Here is an 18,580-nt window from a genome sequence, read left to right as displayed (position 1 = left end):
AATTTCCTTTTTTGATTATAAAGCAGGTGTACGTGCTTCATATATAAATACTGTGACAGTGTCTGGGAAATGCAACAGTGCCGTTTGGACTTCTGTAAGTTTGTGATGTCACAAACTCAGACACATGTCCACCCTCAGCACGGCATACTGTCCAATTTTTTTTTTTGGGATCTCAAAGAAAACAGAGCAGTCAGTCCGTCGCAGAGCTAACAAGCTACAACACAGAAGAAAACATGTGATTGGCCAGGGCGTGTTTTACTTTGAAAAACAGTCAGCCAATCAGAAGAGAGAATCGCCTTAAAGACACAGACACGAAACAGCCCGAGAGCTGCAGAGAGAAGCTTTAAAACAGGAGGTGTAAAACTATATTGAAATGTTTTTTGGTGCTTAAAACCATAAAAATGTCTTCTTATGCAAGATTAAAAATAAAAACATGAGAAAAGTGTAAAATATGGGACCTTTAAAGAGATCTGCCACCTCTGGAGCCCAAAGTTTGCCGACACTCGGTCAGTGTACACTGACAGTGTACAGTGTACAGTGTACACTCGGTCAGTGTACACTCTTTGTCAAGAGACAAAGAAAAACCAACCAATAACAAATAGACAGAAGAGCTTTTAAACTTTGCCCACAAATCAACCAACCAATCAGAGCATTGAGAGCCGCTGCCTCCAGATACCGAACCACCGGAGACGGTCGCGTCTTCATTTACCCGCCGTTTGTACAGTATTAGCACTTTCCCCCTTTAGTTGCCTCTGCCCATGATCAGCTCCTGCAGTGTTTAGGCTGTACGTTTCTACATTGATTGCACATTTTTATTACGTCTCTTATCTACTCTAAAATCAGCTTTGCCAGATATATCGCTCAGGTAAATACACTGTAGGTGATGAGCAGTCTGCTCGCGGTTGTTTAAGCGCTGTTTGTGGCTCTAATGCTGACTGCTAATTGTATGTTTACCAAAGTGCATATTTAATAAAAGAGTTCATCTTTAACTCTGAGCTGCACCGTCTTACCCATCGGGAAAGCACTACAATTCTAAAGTGGCTTTTATAACGATATACTTTGTACAAAAAATGTATTTCTATGGTAATAAATACTATAATGATAATGATTTTCCCTTTAGCAAAAAAATATACATTGCACGTTATCCTACTTTAATGTACATGTGGAAAACAGGCCGGTTGTTACTCCACAAAATATCCTCCAGGAAAGCAACAAATCCACAAGAAACCCACATTTAATTATCAATATATCGTCATACAAACTAAATTATCTGGTGAACGTGAAACTTTGTTTGTTTGTGAATAAATTCGCGATGAGCAGGTATCACCAGGGGTGGCGCCAAACTCCAAATACGTAAAGATAAACTCGTGGATTACATCTTTAACTACAGTAACTGTCTTTTTTATATTAAAATAAATTCTGCTGTTAACTCCACACCTTAAATTGAACAACCAGAAGCACTTTGGCATCGCTAAAAAGCTCCCCGGTCCGTCCAGCAAAGCGTGAAATAGACACGCATGCACGCTACAGCAAAACGTGAGATAGACACGCTTTGGGCTGTATAGGATTACAGTTACACGCCCAAAGCATCGATATCTCACGTTTTTGGTCTGTAGTCGATGGGCGTGTCTATTTCACCCCTTTTTTGCCGTCATTTAGGATTTGGTCTGTCAGCTCGTAACGAACAGCTGAAGGAAGAAGCTTAAAAAGCAAAAATATTAACATCAGACGTGTGATTTTGAATAAAATATAATCTACAGCTACGCTCATATTGCACTACGATATCCACTACGGACTCTAATATCAGGAATGTGTGAATTCAAAGAAAACAATCACACACGCTGCTTCCCGACCAGCTCACCTGGACCCTCACACACACACACACACACACACACACACACACACACACACACACACACACACACACACACACACACACACACACACACACACACACACACACACACACACACACACTCACAGCCGTGCTGAAAACGACTCGCTCTTCTAACGAGTAGCAGCTGAATTCCTACGGAGGGAAGAAGGAGCTGCAGGAAATGTCGCAGAAAAAGAAGAAATCCATGAAAGCAGGTCAAAGGTCAAACCCTAGAAGTCGATGACACGTTTGTCGGTCTGCTATTAAATAAAATCGTTTTGTTTTTTGAGATTTTCCTTCATTTATAACCTTTAAAACAACACCTACACCTCTATTTATTTCCCGTGCCGCCCTGTTTATCTTTGAGGGGCGTGGTCTCCACCAGCGGGACCTTCTCCTTCACGGGCGAGGCCGGGATCTTCACGGCGGTGCTGGCGCTGGCCAGAGGGTTCTCGCCGGACAGCGAGGGGGAGGAGGCGGGAGGCAGGGTGCTGCTGAAGCAGCGGGCGATCTCGTCGAAGGTCTTGCCCCTCGTCTCCGGGACTTTGATGTAGGTGAAGAAGAAGAAGAGGACGAGGAAGGAGCTGAAGATGAGGAAGACCCAAGGGCCGCACCATTCCTGAGGACAGGAGATTAGACGATGAAAACGAACGAAATAAAAGCGGTAAAAGTCCACAAAAACAAAACGTCCCCGCCGTCCCCGCCCCCTTACCACTAGTTTGGGGAAGCTCATTCCAACCAGGAAGTTGGCCGTCCAATTGCAGCAGCCGGCCACGGCCATGGCCGCCGGGCGGGGCCCCTGGGAGAAGAGCTCGGCCACGATGAACCACGGGATCGGACCGGGGCCCATCTCGAACATCGCCACGAAGAGCATGACGGCAAAGATGGCCATGTAGCTCATGGCGGGGATGTGCTTCTGCTCAGGAACGGAGGACACGTATTCAGTGATTGACGGAAAAAAGATTTAAATTTATTGATTATCTGATAATTAATACGAAAATCTGTGAGTATTTTTCTTTCTCCAACCAGATGAACTACAAACCAGGTGAACTCACCAGCAGCAGGCAGATGGTCATCAACAGAGCGCTGACCGCCATCCCGCTGAGCCCCAGCAGGTGGAGAGTCCTTCGTCCCGCCTTCTCCACCAGGAAGAGCTGGTGGAGACAGAGACGGGAGGGGGTGAGGGGGTGAGGGGGGTGAAACACAAACACAAACACAAACACAAACACAAACACAAACACAAACACAAACACAAACACTCACAGAAACGACGGTGAAGATGGTGTTGACGATTCCGGCACCGATGGTGGCGAAGATGGGCTTCTTCACGCCTGCCGAGGCGAAGATCCCGGTAGAGTAGTAGAAGACCTGAGGAGGAGTAGGAGGAGGAGGAGGAGGAGGAGGAAGGAGGGTGTCTAATGTTATGTTTTATAATAATCAAGTCAGTTTATTTATGAAGAACAGAAGTCGACCAAAATGATGCATGAAACACGAAATATGAACACAAATCAAACAGACCTGAAACAAATGAAACGAAACTAAAGAAGTTAAGAACAATTTTAAAACAAAGCAACACACACGAATAACAATATATTAATACGTACACAATTAAAAGTTTAAATTAAAATTTAAATCAAACATGAATAAATAAACAAACATTTAAATTTTAATTTGAAATTAAAACAAGAAATTTGAATAAAAGTAAAATAACATTTAATTTGAAAATTTTAATTGATTTTATCTATCAATAATTAAAATGAAAACAAAAATTGAAATAAACTCAAAATTAAAATTAAAATGAGGCCTAATCTGGAGATGTGAGTGAAATTAATAAATTCAGAAATGAACTAAAATTAAAATAATTAAAAAAAATCCAAATCACGTTTATTTTGATTAATTTAATGAATTAATAAATATAATTGTAATAAAAAATTTGAATTAAAAATAAACAAAAAAATGATGATTTTAAAATGATGATCTAATCTGGAGAAATCGGTGAGAATAAATGTTTTCAATAGAGATTTGAAGACTGATGATTTTGTTTGACGTGTGGACACTAAGTTGATTGTATAACGTGTTTTTTTAATGCAGGCCACAGGGTGAGGGTCTGTCGTCAAGGCAACCACTCACGGGTTCCATAGTAACAACTAATGATAAACGTGTGTGTGTGTGTGTGTGTGTGTGTGTGTGTGTGTGTGTGTGTGTGTGTGTGTGTGTGTGTGTGTGTGTGTGTGTGTGTGTGTGCTGCTGACTCACAGCGTTGATGCCCGACAGCTGCTGTGAGAGCTGCAGCATGACGGCGATGAGCAGCGGCTGGCGGTACACCGGCGAGCGGAAGAGCTCGGCGATGGTCACCTTCTTCTCCATGGCCATCTTGGCGCTCTCCTCCTTCATCTCCTGCATGTCTTTGATCACGTCCTCGGTGCCGCGCAGACGCACCAGCGCTGTGGACGGATCGAGAGGACAGAGTTATCTTCGGCGAGAAAAAAAAAAAAAAAAAGTGAACAAAAAAAGTGACGAGGACGGCGGTTTTTTTTTTCCTCGTCCGTCGCCGCACCGGTTCAGAGAACCTGCTGTTTGTGTTTTGTTTGCGTTTTGTTTGTGCTGCAAAAAGAGAAAGTGGGTCAGAGCCTCGGAGTCGACACCGAACAGACGCCAAAACCTTCTGTCGCCTCGAGGACTTTCGTCTCACCTCCGAGTGTCTGTCACTGTACGGGGGAGAAAAAAAATCACTGCTCTTCCAATTAGAGAGCACGATCTTTTTTTGGTTTCACATTTTTACTTTACGAGTTCGCTGGAGGACAATATTTACTTCACATTTCATACGTTAACGTTACACTTTTAGTTTTTCTTATTTATGGTCAAAGGACCTCATTTTTATGACATTTTAAGTCATTTTTTAGTAAAACAATAATTATGTTTATTATAATGAAGATACAAATTCACAGTTTAGCTGTAAAAAAGAGTGCTGCTGAGGCAGAATGGAAAATTCATCACAAATGTAGTTTTTTGTCAGCCAACTTCGTTCCAGCTCATCGACACGCGTTTTACACTTCTTAAAGTCGTTCATGAAGTCGATACGTTCATTGAATAACGAACGATTGAATCCGCTTAAACCGGAGCAACTTTTTCAGAGAGAAAATTGCAAATATTTGATTGTGAAAAAGGAGATCCCGGTATGTGCGTGGTGTCGGTGTGCACCTTGGCGAGCCTGCTCCTCCTGCTTCAGGTTGATGAGCAGGAATCGGGGGCTCTCGGGGCAGAAGGGCAGCAGGATGCACTGCAGCACGGCGGGCACCACGGTGAGGGCGAGCAGCAGGGGCCACATCTTCTGGGAGCCCAGCAGGGCCTCCAGACCGAAGATCTACAACAGAGAAGAAAAAACCACACACACACACACACACACACACACACACACGACCGTTAGAGTCGAGTCCTCGGCGGCAGATCGACGGTGAAGTTCGTGTCGCCGCCGACCTGAGCGATCAGGATGCCCACGACCACGCCGAGCTGGTGCAGCGTGCCGAAGGCGCCCCGGAGCGGCGTCGGCGACACCTCGCCCACGTACATGGGCGTCAGGCCGGTGAAGAGGCCGCAGAACAGGCCGATGACCAGGCGGCCGGCGATCACCATCTCGTAGGAGGAGCAAATGGTGGAGAAGCCCATGAGGAGGCCGCCGATCAACGCCAGACAGTTGACCAGGACCATGGAGCGCCGCCTGGGGAGGAAGGAGGAGGGAGACTCGTTCAGTCCTTCCACAGCTACTGGTTCGTTCCAGATGTTGACAGATGTTTGTGCCGCCTTCACGGTTTAGAGTCATACTTCTACTCCAGACTCGAGTGGACTCAACATGGAGCCGGAGGCGGCAGGTGATTAGCCTAGCTTAGCATAAGGAGAGCAAACATGAGCCTAGCTTTCAAAAATGTGTCTTCAAACTAGATTAAAACTGAATATATTTTGTTGTTTTTTAGTCTGACGCAAACAAAAATGTGGAAAAAAAAACTTTTGGAAAGAAGCAGAGTAGCTTCTTTTTTTATTAATTTTTTTTTTTTACTTTATTTAAAGACTTTTTATGTTTTTATTTTTAATGTGAAAAAGAGACATTTTTACCTGATATTCACACATGCTAAGGCATTGCATGTAATTAAACTTATTATTATTATTATACATATAAATATACAGTGGGTACGGAAAGTATTCAGACCCCTTTAAATTTTTCACTCTTTGTTTCATTGCAGCCATTTGCTAAAATCAAAAAAGTTCATTTTATTTCTCATTAATGTACACTCAGCACCCCATCTTGACAGAAAAAAACAGAAATGTAGAAATTTGTGCAAATTTATTAAAAAAGAAAAACTGAAATATCACATGGTCATAAGTATTCAGACCCTTTGCTGTGACACTCATATTTAACTCACATGCTGTCCATTTCTTCTGATCCTCCTTGAGATGGTTCTACTCCTTCATTGGAGTCCAGCTGTGTTTAATTAAACTGATTGGACTTGATTAGGAAAGGCACACACCTGTCTATATAAGACCTTACAGCTCACAGTGCATGTCAGAGCAAATGAGAATCATGAGGTCGAAGGAACTGTCCAAGGAGCTCAGAGACAGAGTTGTGGCAAGGCACAGATCTGGCCAAGGTTACAAAATAATTTCTGCAGCACTCAAGGTTCCTAAGAGCACAGTGTCCTCCATAATCCTTAAATGGAAGAAGTTTGGGACGACCAGAACTCTTCCTAGACCTGGCCGTCCAGCCAAACTGAGCCATCGTGAGAGAAGAGCCTTGGTGAGAGAGGTAAAGAAGAACCCAAAGATCACTGTGGCTGAGCTCCAGAGATGCAGTAGGCAGATGGGAGAAAGTTCCACAAAGTCAACTATCACTGCAGCCCTCCACCAGTCGGGGCTTTATGGCAGAGTGGCCCGACGGAAGCCTCTCCTCAGTGCAAGACGTATGAAAGCCCGCATAGAGTTTGACAAAAAACACATGAAGGACTCCCAGACTATGAGAAATAAGATTCTCTGGTCTGATGAGACCAAGATTGAACTTGTTGGTGTTAATTCTAAGCGGTATGTGTGGAGAAAACCAGGCACTGCTCATCACCTGCCCAATACAATCCCAACAGTGAAACATGGTGGTGGCAGCATCATGCTATGGGGGTGTTTTTCAGCTGCAGGGACAGGACGACTGGTTGCAATTGAAGGAAAGATGAATGCGGCCGAGTACAGAGATATCCTGGAAGAAAACCTCTTCCAGAGTGCTCTGGACCTCAGACTGGGCCGAAGGTTCACCTTCCAACAAGACAATGACCCTAAGCACACAGCTAAAATAACAAAGGAGTGGCTTCGGAACAACTCTGTGACCATTCTTGACTGGCCCAGCCAGAGCCCTGACCTAAACCCAATGGAGCATCTCTGGAGAGACCTGAAAATGGCTGTCCACCAACGTTCACCATCCAACCTGACGGACCTGGAGAGGATCTGCAAGGAAGAATGGCAGAGGATCCCCAAATCCAGGTGTGAAAAGCTTGTTGCATCATTCCCAAGAAGACTCATGGCTGTACGAGCTCAAAAGGGTGCTTCTACTCAATACTGAGCAAAGGGTCTGAATACTTATGACCATGTGATATTTCAGGTTTTCTTTTTTAATAAATTTGCACAAATTTCTACATTTCTGTTTTTTTCTGTCAACATGGGGTGCTGAGTGTACATTAATGAGAAATACAATGAACTTTTTTGATTTTAGCAAATGGCTGCAATGAAACAAAGAGTGAAACATTTAAAGGGGTCTGAATACTTTCCGTACCCACTGTATATATATATAAATATAAACTATTTATATATATAAATAAAAGCCAGATGTATTTCTGCTGTGCTCTAAATGTCTCTAATTGTGTTTTGGAAAATAGATTTAAGCACTTAAAAAGATCTGACCACAGAAGGGAAATAGAGTGTGTTTTGATGTCGAAAGGAGAAAACAAAGGACGGACTCGCTTCATGAAATCCATTAACGGTAACGACTGGAGGCGGTTTGGGGAATAAACACAACAAAAACAACAAAAACAACAACATACCCTGCGATGGAAAAACTAAAAAAAAAAACCCACAGAATTAATATTATCAAAACAAAAAGACGATCCGTACCTCCCGAATCTGTTCGCCATGACGCCCACGCTGAAGGAGCCCACCATGCCGCCCACGCTGAAGATCGCCACGGCGACGCTCCACACGACGGTGCAGACGCCCGGGCTGATTGGCTCGCCGTAGCGCTCCATCCAGGTGTCGTTGAAGAAAGATCGCAGTTTCTGAGGAGAGATGAAATAAATCCCGGGATAATTTACCGAACCGTCGAGGGCGCTTTAAGGGAATTTGTTTTTTTTTGTTGTGATTAGCTTAGCTTAGCATAAAGACTGAAAGCGAGGGGAAACAGCTAGCATCGCTTTTGGCCTTAGTATAAACTTCACTTCTGCACTCACAAACGTACTCTTTTTCTTAATTAAACATGTGACATACAGCTTTAATTAGTGAGCTTTAAAAAAAAGAAAAGTTTTTATGCTAAGCTAGGCTAATCCACATTTAGCAGATTTAGTGGTCGTCATCAGTCCCTCCAGGAGTTTGAGGATTTAATTTTTTTTTTGTGATTGTTGGGATCAAAAATGCTTCATTACGATGCAATTTTACTGAGTTTTAAATTAGTTTTTTGCGGTAAAAATTGCAAGAGTTTTTTTTTCAAACGATAGCGTAATAAAGAAAAAGAGTCGTACGTAATAAACAAGCTGCAAATCACAGAAATACTTAAGGTCTTATCTTAAATTTTGCAAACTTAAAAAAACCAAACAGCTGGAGGTACAAAACTGATCCAACAAATTGACCACATCTCCCATGATCCCCGTTACTTCCTTTTTTAAAAGAGAATTCTGTTCAATGTGCGTGTAGTTCGTTTTGATTGAGAAACGAAAGGTTTCATTGACTTTTGTTGACAAAGAGACTTTTATTTTGAAAGGCTTCTTTTTGAGCCCCCGAAAAAACGGGTCAGCAGAGCTTCTGTTGAGTCGAGTGAAATATTGCTGACGTTTAAATCCACCTGTGTCGTATCTGCCTGAATGTAAAAACGGTCTTCATAGAAATCACCAAATTAAAATCAGATGTGACGTTCAGATGTTTGGTTGATTTTCACCGACCTGCTCCGGAGCGTTGATGACGCCCGTGTTGTAACCAAACTGGAGAGACCCGATGACGGCGGTGCACAAGGAGAACAGGAGGTAACCTGTCACCTGCTTTTCCTGGAGGAGGAGGAGGAGGAAGAGGAGGACGAAGAGGAGGAGGAAGAGAGAGGAAATCAGAGCTCATAATGGGATTTAAAATGACTGCAGCAGACAGACAGATGCAATAAAACTATGACGCAATGACACACACACACACACACACACACACACACACACACACACACAATAAAATCACCACGTTCATACTTCACAGCTCTCACTGCTATTTTTCTTCTTCTTTTTTTTTTTTTACCATTTTCCACAAACTAAAAGTCATAAATATTATTTAGTAAATATATATTTCTGGTCTCGACTGTTTTCATGTCTTAGTTTGTCCTCCCTGAGGACAATCAGCTAACTGCAGATGTAATTGAATCCCGCAGCAGAGCCGGGGCCCCGTAACCACGGCGATTCGGCTCCTTAATAACATCAGGGTGAAATAAAAGGAGCCGTCCGGCTTCCCGTGGAGCTTCATGGGAAATCTGGAGGAGCTCGATGAACTTTTAACATTTTCCAAAATGTGTTTATCCGTGACCGGAGCCGCTGCTTGCTTTTATATTTCTTTGTTTGTATTTCTAATTAGAAATAAAAGCCCCATTCTGTTTCCTTTCAGTTGTTTCCGTTCACTTCATTTCTCTTTGCTGATGATAAAACTGAAAAATGCCGACGTTGGCGGGCCTGAAATAAACAAGACGGGATATCGACGAGTCGGCAGTCGTACTTCCTTCAGAGCTGCGCCCTATAAATCCATTTTAAAAGTGGACTGGAGGGCTGCAGAGACGACTTAACTCTTAATACTGATAAATATATTAGTACACTGAATAAACTAATGCTCCCTTTGATGGTTTCAGTTTCAGTTGTGATGCCGTCAGAACAAGTCAGAGCAGATATTTAGGAAACACAATCCAGACGGGCATCTTTTTGGAGGCCTTCGAAAGATTTCCAAACGGGCCGTATGGAGCCCGCGGGCCTCAGTTTGAACAGCTGGCGGATTGAGCTGAAGATTAGTGTTGTCATGGCTTCAATCAGAAAAATAAACTACATTAAACAGCTGTTTTACTGATGTTTTAACTGAATAACCGAACCGGGCCGGAAAATTCGGCCTCCGCGTCTTTGTTTCTGCTGAGTCGGCGTCCGACAGAGAGACCCGGTGCTGACGGAGCAGAAGCGCCGGTCACACGAGTACATCGGACACAGTATTGAGACGCGGCCGGGCCTCAGGTGATCCTCCGACCTTGGACGCGCGACAATATCAGTGCGAGGTCAGGTGATATTAGCAAACGCCGCACCTACCCAGGATGCACTTCTGTGGGAGGTGTGTGAGCGGGAACCAATCGGAGGAGAGGAGAAACAGTAAGTGGACCTTGGATGAAGGCAGAATCGTCTTTATTTTATTTCATGTTGTTTCATTTGACCTGACTAATACAGCTTTTGTCACCACAAAAAAGGAAATAAAAGAAACATATCAGTTCATTAAAAGTGTTTTCAGCTGCAGGTTTTGTTGTAATTTCTTTTATTTTCTGTTCAAAATATTTGATAAAATCTCCATAAATTCGAATAATGAACCTGAACTTTTTTTTTCTTTTGAAACATGAATGTTTTTAACGTGATCTTTTGTCATTTTATGTCCTCGCTGTGTTGTTTGTTTTTTGTAAAGTGTTTTTGAGACCATGTTGTGATTTTATCATTTACAAAAGTCTGTCTGTGCAGTAAAGTTATTTTTTTTTTTACATTATAAAACTTAAACACTTTAAAAAGTGAAAAAACCAAAACAATGCTGCATGCTCACGTTGAATTTAACGGTCTTCTGAGCTCCATCTCTAAAATTAAGTGGACTGCGCCTTTAATTTGAAGGATGGGTTTCAGGAAGAGTTCCTTCAAAATAAAATCCTCGGAATTTTACGCGGGTTCATTTTCTTAAGTATGAAAAGTTTCAGCTGCAATAAAAATGACGACATGGAAACACAAACACACTGAGCCTTCGTCACCTGTCTGTCATCGTCATCGTCATCGCTTTAAAAATTAATTAAACGAGACGTGGAGAGAGAAAAAAAAAAGCTTCAAGCGTGGTAGGAAGAGCAAAATGAAACTCTCCCCAATCACACACACACACACACACACACACACACACACACACACACACACACACACACACACACACACACACACACACACACACACACTCTCTCTCTCTCTCTCTCTCTCTCTCTCTCTCTCTCTCTCCTTCACCGACTGCATTCGTCTCTCTGTTGTTTTTTTGTTTTTTTGGTCAAGTCACAGTGACTCAGTAGAAATTTTCGGGTCACATGACTCCACCCAAACTGTCGATGAGGGATCAATAACAAGGTCAGATCTCGGATCAGCTGATCTCCGGCTACAGATTCGATGTTTACGATCCTCGAATCTGTGAAGTGCAAACGACAAATCTCGTTCTTCTAAAAAAAAAAAAAAAAACGGAAATCCTTCTTAATATCACATTTCTGAAGTCAGAACACTTTCGGATCATCGAGCTGGATTTCATTTCTCATTGCTGCAAATATTTCTAACAGATTTAAAGAAGCGACGGGAAAACACGATTAAAACCTGAAGAACACAACGTCATTTTCAGTGTTTTAACTCTTTGACTAAGCGTTTCGCACACTTTTACGATGGCGTAGCAGCCTGTTGCTGCATGCAGATGATGTTACTACGGCAACAGGTGTCGAAACGACAACATGTGAACACGCTGTCCGCACAAATCCACCCTGATACCGCTGCAGCAACTCAGATTTAGTTTTTTGCGGGTGTTTGCATGTGTAAAAATGAACAATTTAAAAAAAAAAAAAGCTACAGCGTGTCAGCTGATCACCGCGACCCGCTTAAGCTCCGCCCACACGCTCCAAACCAAAATGTCTGCGTTTGTTCGTTCGTTTGTTCGTTTGTTTGCAGCCTCTCTGTCTCCCTTTTTTTTTTTTTTTTCAACCATTTTCAAGGAGTGTCCATATCTCCCCCTCCTCCCCCAACATCCTTCCCTCCCGTCTCCACGGCAACAGCCTGGAGGCGACAGCTTTATTGACACAGGCTAGAAAGTGAGCAGAGGGCAGCGCTCTGCACAAAAAGGTCTCAAAGTAAATGAACACTCCTGCTAATGCACGGCAGCACACACACACACACACACACACACACACACACACACACACACACACACACACACACACACACACACACACACACACACACACACACACACACACACCTACATCCGAGATCAGCTGAAACTTTTGATTGACAGCTGTTTCAGGGTTGTTTCGCGTTTTTGTATTTTTTTTTTATTGAAAAATAATATCTGGCACGAGAGGTCAGAGCGGGACGGAGCAGAAGGAGGACGACGGGACACTCTCACACACACACACACACACACACACACACACACACACACACACACACACACACACACACACACACACACGTCGTCATAAATATTTGTGTTGCTAACAGCGAGACACGGACTCTCAGGTCGAATCGACGATGGATTTAATCATGTTTGTGTCACGTAAACAAGTCTGAGTTTAGTTTCTGATGTTCCTCTGGTCGGTCAACAGACTCAAACTGGAGAATTTAGATCAGTTTTAGAGCAAATTTACTCTTTTTTTCCAGCTGGTTTTTGTGTCAAAAAGGAAGTTCAGCTAAAGCAATAAAAAAAAAAAAAAAAAAAAAAATTAATTATTTTTTTTTTGCAGATTTTAGGATATTTTTCCTTATTTTGGAGTCAAATGTTTATTTTCCATGAATGTTTCTTGGATTTATTTTCTCCACATCGTTCCTGAATCACGGGTTGTTGTTTTTTTTATTTCTAAGTTTTGCTAAAATCAATATCTGCTCCTTTATCTGGTGATTTCTGGCTATCAGAATGCACATAAGATGCATTTCCTGCTCCCGCTTCTTGTTATTTTAATGATTTTCCTGTACTTCCCAGACGTCCTCAGACCTCAGAGGGGCGTGAACGTCCATCTGTTGCTCAGAGACATGGAAGTGGATTTAGAGCTTCTTTTTTTTTATGTACAGAAGTGTCAGAAATCAAACTCTTGACATTTACTGATGATGTTTGTGTTTTCTCTTAAATATTTTCTGCGGATTAAAGTCACCGCTTGGAGTTGAAAATGTCTGAAGAATCACTACAAAACACAATAATCGTGTGAGTGGGTGACTCAGAGACGTACCCACATCCCTCCCACACAGCGACTTCATATAGAAAACACGTGCGGTACTCAGAAAAATAAAAAGCGACCTCTCAGCTGTTGTTAAACGTTTTGCCATCATTTTGAAAATCACTCACCTCCCCTTCCATCTTCTTACAAATGTGTCCTGAGGATCACTTCCCGAGCTCAGAGGATGTCCGAGAGCCGCTCGGCAGCTTCAGGTGGTGTTAAAAAGCTTCGTAGGACCCCGCCCTCTCTGACTAAGCCTTTCACACGCTTTTACAATGGTGTGGCAGACTGTTGCTAGATGCAAGATGCTCCGTTACTATGGCAACAGGTGTCGTGACGACAGCATGTGTGCACACGCTGTCGTACACAAACGCACAAATCCACCCTGATATCGCTGCGGCAACTCAGATGTATTTTTTTGTGGGTGTTTGCGTGTGTAAAAATTTAAAATTTAAAATTTAAAAAGCTACAGCGTGTCAGCTGATCACCACGACTCGCTTAAGCTCCGCCCACACGCTCCAAACTAAAATGTCTGTGTTCATTTGTTTGTTTGTTTGTTTGTTTGTTTGTTTGCAGCCTCTCTGTCTCCCTTTTTCTTTTTTTTTTTTTTCCTCTCATCCATAAATATTTCCTTAAATATTTTCTGCGTATTAAAAGTCATCGCTTGGAGTTGAAAATGTCTGAATTTACTTTATTTATTTATTTGAAGAATCGCTACAAAACACAATAATCCTCTGAAAAAATAAAAACATGAAATGGTCCTTTTCTGCCTCTCGTTGTTGCAGCAGAAATAAAACCTCCATCTCCTGGCTCAGCCTCTGAACACGGACTTCATCATAAATACAGGATATTCCTCCCAACACATCTGCAGTGCTCGTGGGTGACTCAGAGATGTCCTGCAGCCACATCCCTCCCACACGGACTTCATATAGAAAACACGTGCAGTACTCAGGAAAATAAAAATAAAAATAAAAATAAAAATAAGAAGCGACCTCTCAGCTGTTGTTAAGGGTTTTGCCATCATTTTGAAAATCACTCACCTCCCCTTCCATCTTCTTACAAATGTGTCCTGAGGATCACTTCCCGAGCTCAGAGGATGTCCGAGAGCCGCTCGGCACCTTCAGGTGGTGTTAAAAAGCTTCGTAGGACACCGCCCGCCGGCGCTGGCAGCTGCGGGGAAAGGAACAGACCCCACAGTTATGAGGCGCTGTCCGTGGTAGCGAGTCGGCTGAGTCTGGTCGGACACGACCGCCCCCCCCCCCCCCCCCCCCCCCCCCCCCATCAGAGGACCGCCACCGGAACACGCTCACATCCATTCAATAAGACACGTCCGGAGCTGAGAAGTCTTTGAAATAATCTGTTTCTACTTCTGATGTCGGTCAAAGAGGAGACGGGAGGAGACGCAGCTCCACCCAAACATCCACCCGCTCACCTGTCGCGACTCCACCGGACAAAAGAAGACCCGTCTCGAGCTGCAGGAGTCGCTCCTTGTCCTCCGTCTCTGTCACACACGAGCTGCGAGGAGACCCGCACGTAAACCGCACGCACTTGTTTTCATTATTTATTTTTTTTGCACGTCCATCGTCAACCTATGAAAAAACGAGGAGCTGCTGGGATGCCGTGACGTAGCCCCCCTCCCCCACACCAACCCCTCCCCCCCTTCGCTTTTCTTTTCTTGTTTTTTTTTGTTTTTTTTAACGTGCCACTAAAATCGCATGACTCTCGTGCATCATCGCCTGCATCTCGTGAGATGCGCGCGCACTGTCGTCTATATGTCCTATTATGGTTGCAGCCCCCTTTTTCTTTTATTCGGTTAGTTGGTCAGCTCAGTTGACGAAAGAGTGGGCGCATGCGCAGAGGAGGACGGAGGGATTGTCGTGCCCCCTCCTCTCCCCTCCCCTCCCGCTGTCCTCCTCGCCTTCCCATGATGCCTCACGCTGGCGACCTTGACAGTATAGCTGCTGAGTGACTGATGCTGCGGATGCTGATGCAACGCGGGCCGTTACTAGGGCAACGGGGTCACGGGATGCGGCTCAAAAGGTTGCTGTAGAAAATAACTTTTTGCCCTCAATCTGCAGACATTCCTGATGTTTAATTATTATTATTTTATTTTATTTTTTTTACAGCTGCAACGCAAATAAACAACACAAATGAATATGAATAAAAAGCAGGTGTCTCGTTCCTGCAGCTCCGTCGGTCTCATGATGAACTCAGTGACACAAACTGAGGTCAGCTGACTCCACGTCAGGGAGGCGTTATGCAACGAACGCAACGTATATTTCTGCTCCGCATCAGTTGGGTGTAGAAAAAACCTCTGCAATGCACAGGAGCTGCAGGCGTTAACGTCAAACTCCTCCTGGTTTCCTCTACAGAAACAGCTGAGTTGCTGTCAGAGGCTCATTTTCAAGTTTTATGGTCAACGAGAAGATTTTAAAAACAAGATATTTCCATGAAACATCCACAAACTGGACCTTCAGATGCTTTTCTCAACTTCCAACCTCATGTTTTTTGTCACATCTGAGCCATCTTTTCTTTTTTTTTTATACATATATATATATCATATGTATATATATATATACATATATAAAAAGTAAAATTAAAAGTTTTGTTTATATATATATATATAAACAAAACTTTTAAATTGTTTTGCTGTATTTAGCCACAAAAAGTGGGAAACTCAAACCTACTTTGCAGATTTTTTTCCCCCCCTTTAGTTTGATCTCTGTACATATGGCACTCAAAATACAATCAATCAATAAATCACACTTCCACATTAAAGTATCATTGACCACCATCATTTCCTGTTTTTACATCTTGTCAGGCTGCCAGCGTGAATAAAGGCGACCTTCACCACCTTCTTATTAAAAGAGGACAGATTAATATTTAATATAAGAGCGTATTGAAGAAACACCGTGGAGACCATCGGCCCTCCTAAGTGGTAAATTGCTTTTCAAAATAAAAGCCCCGTTAAGACTTTTACATACTCCGCGACCGATAAATAAACTACTCACCGAGTTTTCAGGATGTTTCTGACTCGTTGAAGTGAGAAATACAAATCGGGTACAAGTCAACGGCTTCAGTTAAATGATTAACATTTATTTTGTTGCAGAAAATGCCAGAATAATTCACATTAAGACGGCGAGAGGATGAACGGAGAGGGACGAGGGACTCAGATCTTTCCGGGGAAGCTTCCCGCCTCCATCTGCTCGTCCCATTTCTGAATCTGGAGGAGACGGGACGGAAACAAGAGGGAGACATTCAGAAGTGGAATATAACATAATTCATAAATAGTTTGTTTTAGTTCGTGCAAAATGAATGAAAAAGCGATGAAATAAAGTTTCAGGTGTACGCACCCAGCTGATGGGGCAGAGGCTCTTGTAGACCCTGTGGTACCACTCGCAGGGAGCCGTGTCCTGGTCTTTGGCCGACAGAGCTTTGTTGCATCTGTGGAAGTCTGCGGAGAACAAAACGGAGACGGAATAAGAGATATTAATCTTAATTTATGACGTTAAAAACTTAAAAAATATTTGTTGGCAAACTTCATTCTTCAGGTTGCAGTCCGATTATTAAAAACCCAGTTTAGTTTCTGTTTAATTGTGACGGCAGATCCACAAAGATCTGCGGCTACTTTTACTTTGAAAATCTGCGAGGGGAAGCGTTGACGGTGCACGATGTCACTTTAATTCTCCTGGTAAAAAAAAGTACAGACAAAACACAAGAAAAATGTCTGAGACAGAAATATAATTTCGAATAGAGGGGTGCAGTGTTGATGATACCGACCTTTGACCTCTGACCTAGTCAGAAATGCTTCTTTCTCTTTGCGTTTCATTTGGAAAAAGGATTTGTACCTGCTGTCAAGGTTTGTAGTCTCAGCATATTATTTAAAAATTAAAAAAAAAATAACAGTAATTTGAAAAAGAAAGCGTCAAAATATATGAAAACAAAATAAAAACACTTTTTTACATGAATTATTTTCAGTTTAAGAAGAGAGAGAGAGAAAAAAAAAAGCAAAGCGAGTGAGGGAGAGAACGAGAGCTGAATATTCATCAATATGAGGAGGTCACATCGGTCGGTCCTGAAGCTGGGTGTGAAGCGGGTTGTCATGGTTACCCAGGTAGTTCTGGAAGCAGTTGCGGGTCTGGTTGGTGTTGGGGAAGCGGGCGTCGAACGGTGCCGTCCTGTAGTTCTTGAGCTTCTCCTCGATCACGTCAGACATCTTTTCAGCCGCTTGAGGATCTGCAAAAAACAAAGGGACCAGCAGCATAAAGACAAACCAGTTTGGCTGACATCCAAACTACACAGTGCAGCGCAGAGAATAGCAATTACTGCTCTTCAAATATGGATTTATGCAGGTTTCACTGATCCACAAGTGTCTGTATTGTGTGCCGAATTTACCGAATAATTATACTGACTAGTCAGAAATGTTCACTTTTGGTCCACAAGGTTTGTGTTTAGAAATAAAGACGAAAGACAAAGAAAATACCGCTTTTCCAAACGGAGTTCGGCACACACCGACAGCATCGTTCTCACGTGATGTGTGTGATGCGCTCAAGACTCGGTGTTTATTTCACGACTTATTTCACTGCATTAATGAATCAACGTTGGTTCAAAAACAAACCGTCACCAGCTTCTATTACTGACGTTGATCTTCAGATAAATATAGTAAGTTAGCGTTAAGCCTGCTCAGCTGTCACGTTTAGTTCACATCTATTTCAGCCGGCTTGTCACGTTAAAACACACGAAGGACGGTTGAATACCGCTAAAAAAAGAAAGAAAGTATATAATATTGATTAACGACGTGCTTATGAAGAGGACATTTTAAATAAATATCCTTTACCTTGTCACAGATGAACTCGTCCGACGTCTTCAACTCCTGAAGGGCTGCGAGCTCTCCGCAAAGCATGCCGGGAAAAATACATGTCTAAAATTACAGCACCGCCACCTGCTGGACGAAACGAGGAGGTGCAACTACAGATAGATAGATGATAGATAGATAGATAGATAGATAGATAGATAGATAGATAATAGATAGATAGATAGATAGATAGATAGATAGATAGATAGATAGATAGATAGATAGATAGATAGATAGATAGATAGATAGATAGATAGATAGATAGATAGATAGATAGATAGATAGATAGATAGATAGATAGATAGATAGATAGATAAAAATAAATTAATTAACTTTTAAAATTTTTAGTATCTTGTTTTATTTTTTCTTAAAAATGGTTCAAATCAAACGTTTCATG

At 42.6% G+C, this 18,580-nt stretch overlaps 2 protein-coding genes across 2 annotated transcripts; both read right to left on the bottom strand.

Annotated features, from left to right (window-relative positions):
• Positions 1–779: 779 nt before the first annotated feature.
• Positions 780–14,910, bottom strand: LOC138627812 (solute carrier family 2, facilitated glucose transporter member 1-like). The gene is made up of 11 exons (XM_069710408.1): positions 14,761–14,910; positions 13,457–14,498; positions 9,058–9,159; positions 8,021–8,181; positions 5,354–5,594; positions 5,078–5,240; positions 4,133–4,320; positions 3,140–3,244; positions 2,932–3,030; positions 2,589–2,792; positions 780–2,495 (listed from the first exon to the last, which is right to left on the bottom strand). The coding sequence occupies exons 2-11, from the start codon at positions 13,466–13,468 to the stop codon at positions 2,208–2,210; spliced, it is 1,563 nt and encodes a 520-aa protein (XP_069566509.1). The 5' UTR covers positions 13,469–14,498; positions 14,761–14,910; the 3' UTR covers positions 780–2,207.
• Positions 14,911–16,403: 1,493 nt separating this feature from the next.
• On the bottom strand, positions 16,404–18,240 carry LOC138627761 (cytochrome c oxidase subunit 6B1-like). Its single transcript, XM_069710325.1, has 4 exons — positions 18,166–18,240; positions 17,439–17,564; positions 16,682–16,782; positions 16,404–16,551 (listed from the first exon to the last, which is right to left on the bottom strand). The coding sequence occupies exons 2-4, from the start codon at positions 17,542–17,544 to the stop codon at positions 16,498–16,500; spliced, it is 261 nt and encodes an 86-aa protein (XP_069566426.1). The 5' UTR covers positions 17,545–17,564; positions 18,166–18,240; the 3' UTR covers positions 16,404–16,497.
• Between the last annotated feature and the right edge of the window lie 340 nt (positions 18,241–18,580).

Source organism: Brachyistius frenatus, unplaced genomic scaffold, assembly GCF_029030835.1.
Source record: "Brachyistius frenatus isolate BFR_SWC_R1_liver_20210118 unplaced genomic scaffold, ASM2903083v1 Contig_91, whole genome shotgun sequence".
NCBI classification, from domain to species: Eukaryota; Metazoa; Chordata; class Actinopteri; family Embiotocidae; genus Brachyistius; species Brachyistius frenatus.
This window is presented reverse-complemented; position numbering and strand designations above follow the sequence as displayed.

Bases quoted from the DNA above. Each gene is read 5' to 3' on its own strand.
- LOC138627761 (XM_069710325.1), bottom strand. From the start codon at position 17,544: ATGTCTGACGTGATCGAGGAGAAGCTCAAGAACTACAGGACGGCACCG. The intron at 16,783-17,438 runs GTAACCATGACA...TGTTCTCCGCAG, and splicing joins CTGCTTCCAGAACTACCTGG to ACTTCCACAGATGCAACAAA. The intron at 16,552-16,681 runs GTGCGTACACCT...CGTCTCCTCCAG, and splicing joins GCCTCTGCCCCATCAGCTGG to ATTCAGAAATGGGACGAGCA.
- LOC138627812 (XM_069710408.1), bottom strand. The intron at 4,321-5,077 runs GTGCACACCGAC...ATCCGTCCACAG, and splicing joins GGAGGAGCAGGCTCGCCAAG to CGCTGGTGCGTCTGCGCGGC. The intron at 3,031-3,139 runs GTGAGTGTTTGT...TGTCTCCACCAG, and splicing joins CCATCTTCACCGTCGTTTCT to CTCTTCCTGGTGGAGAAGGC.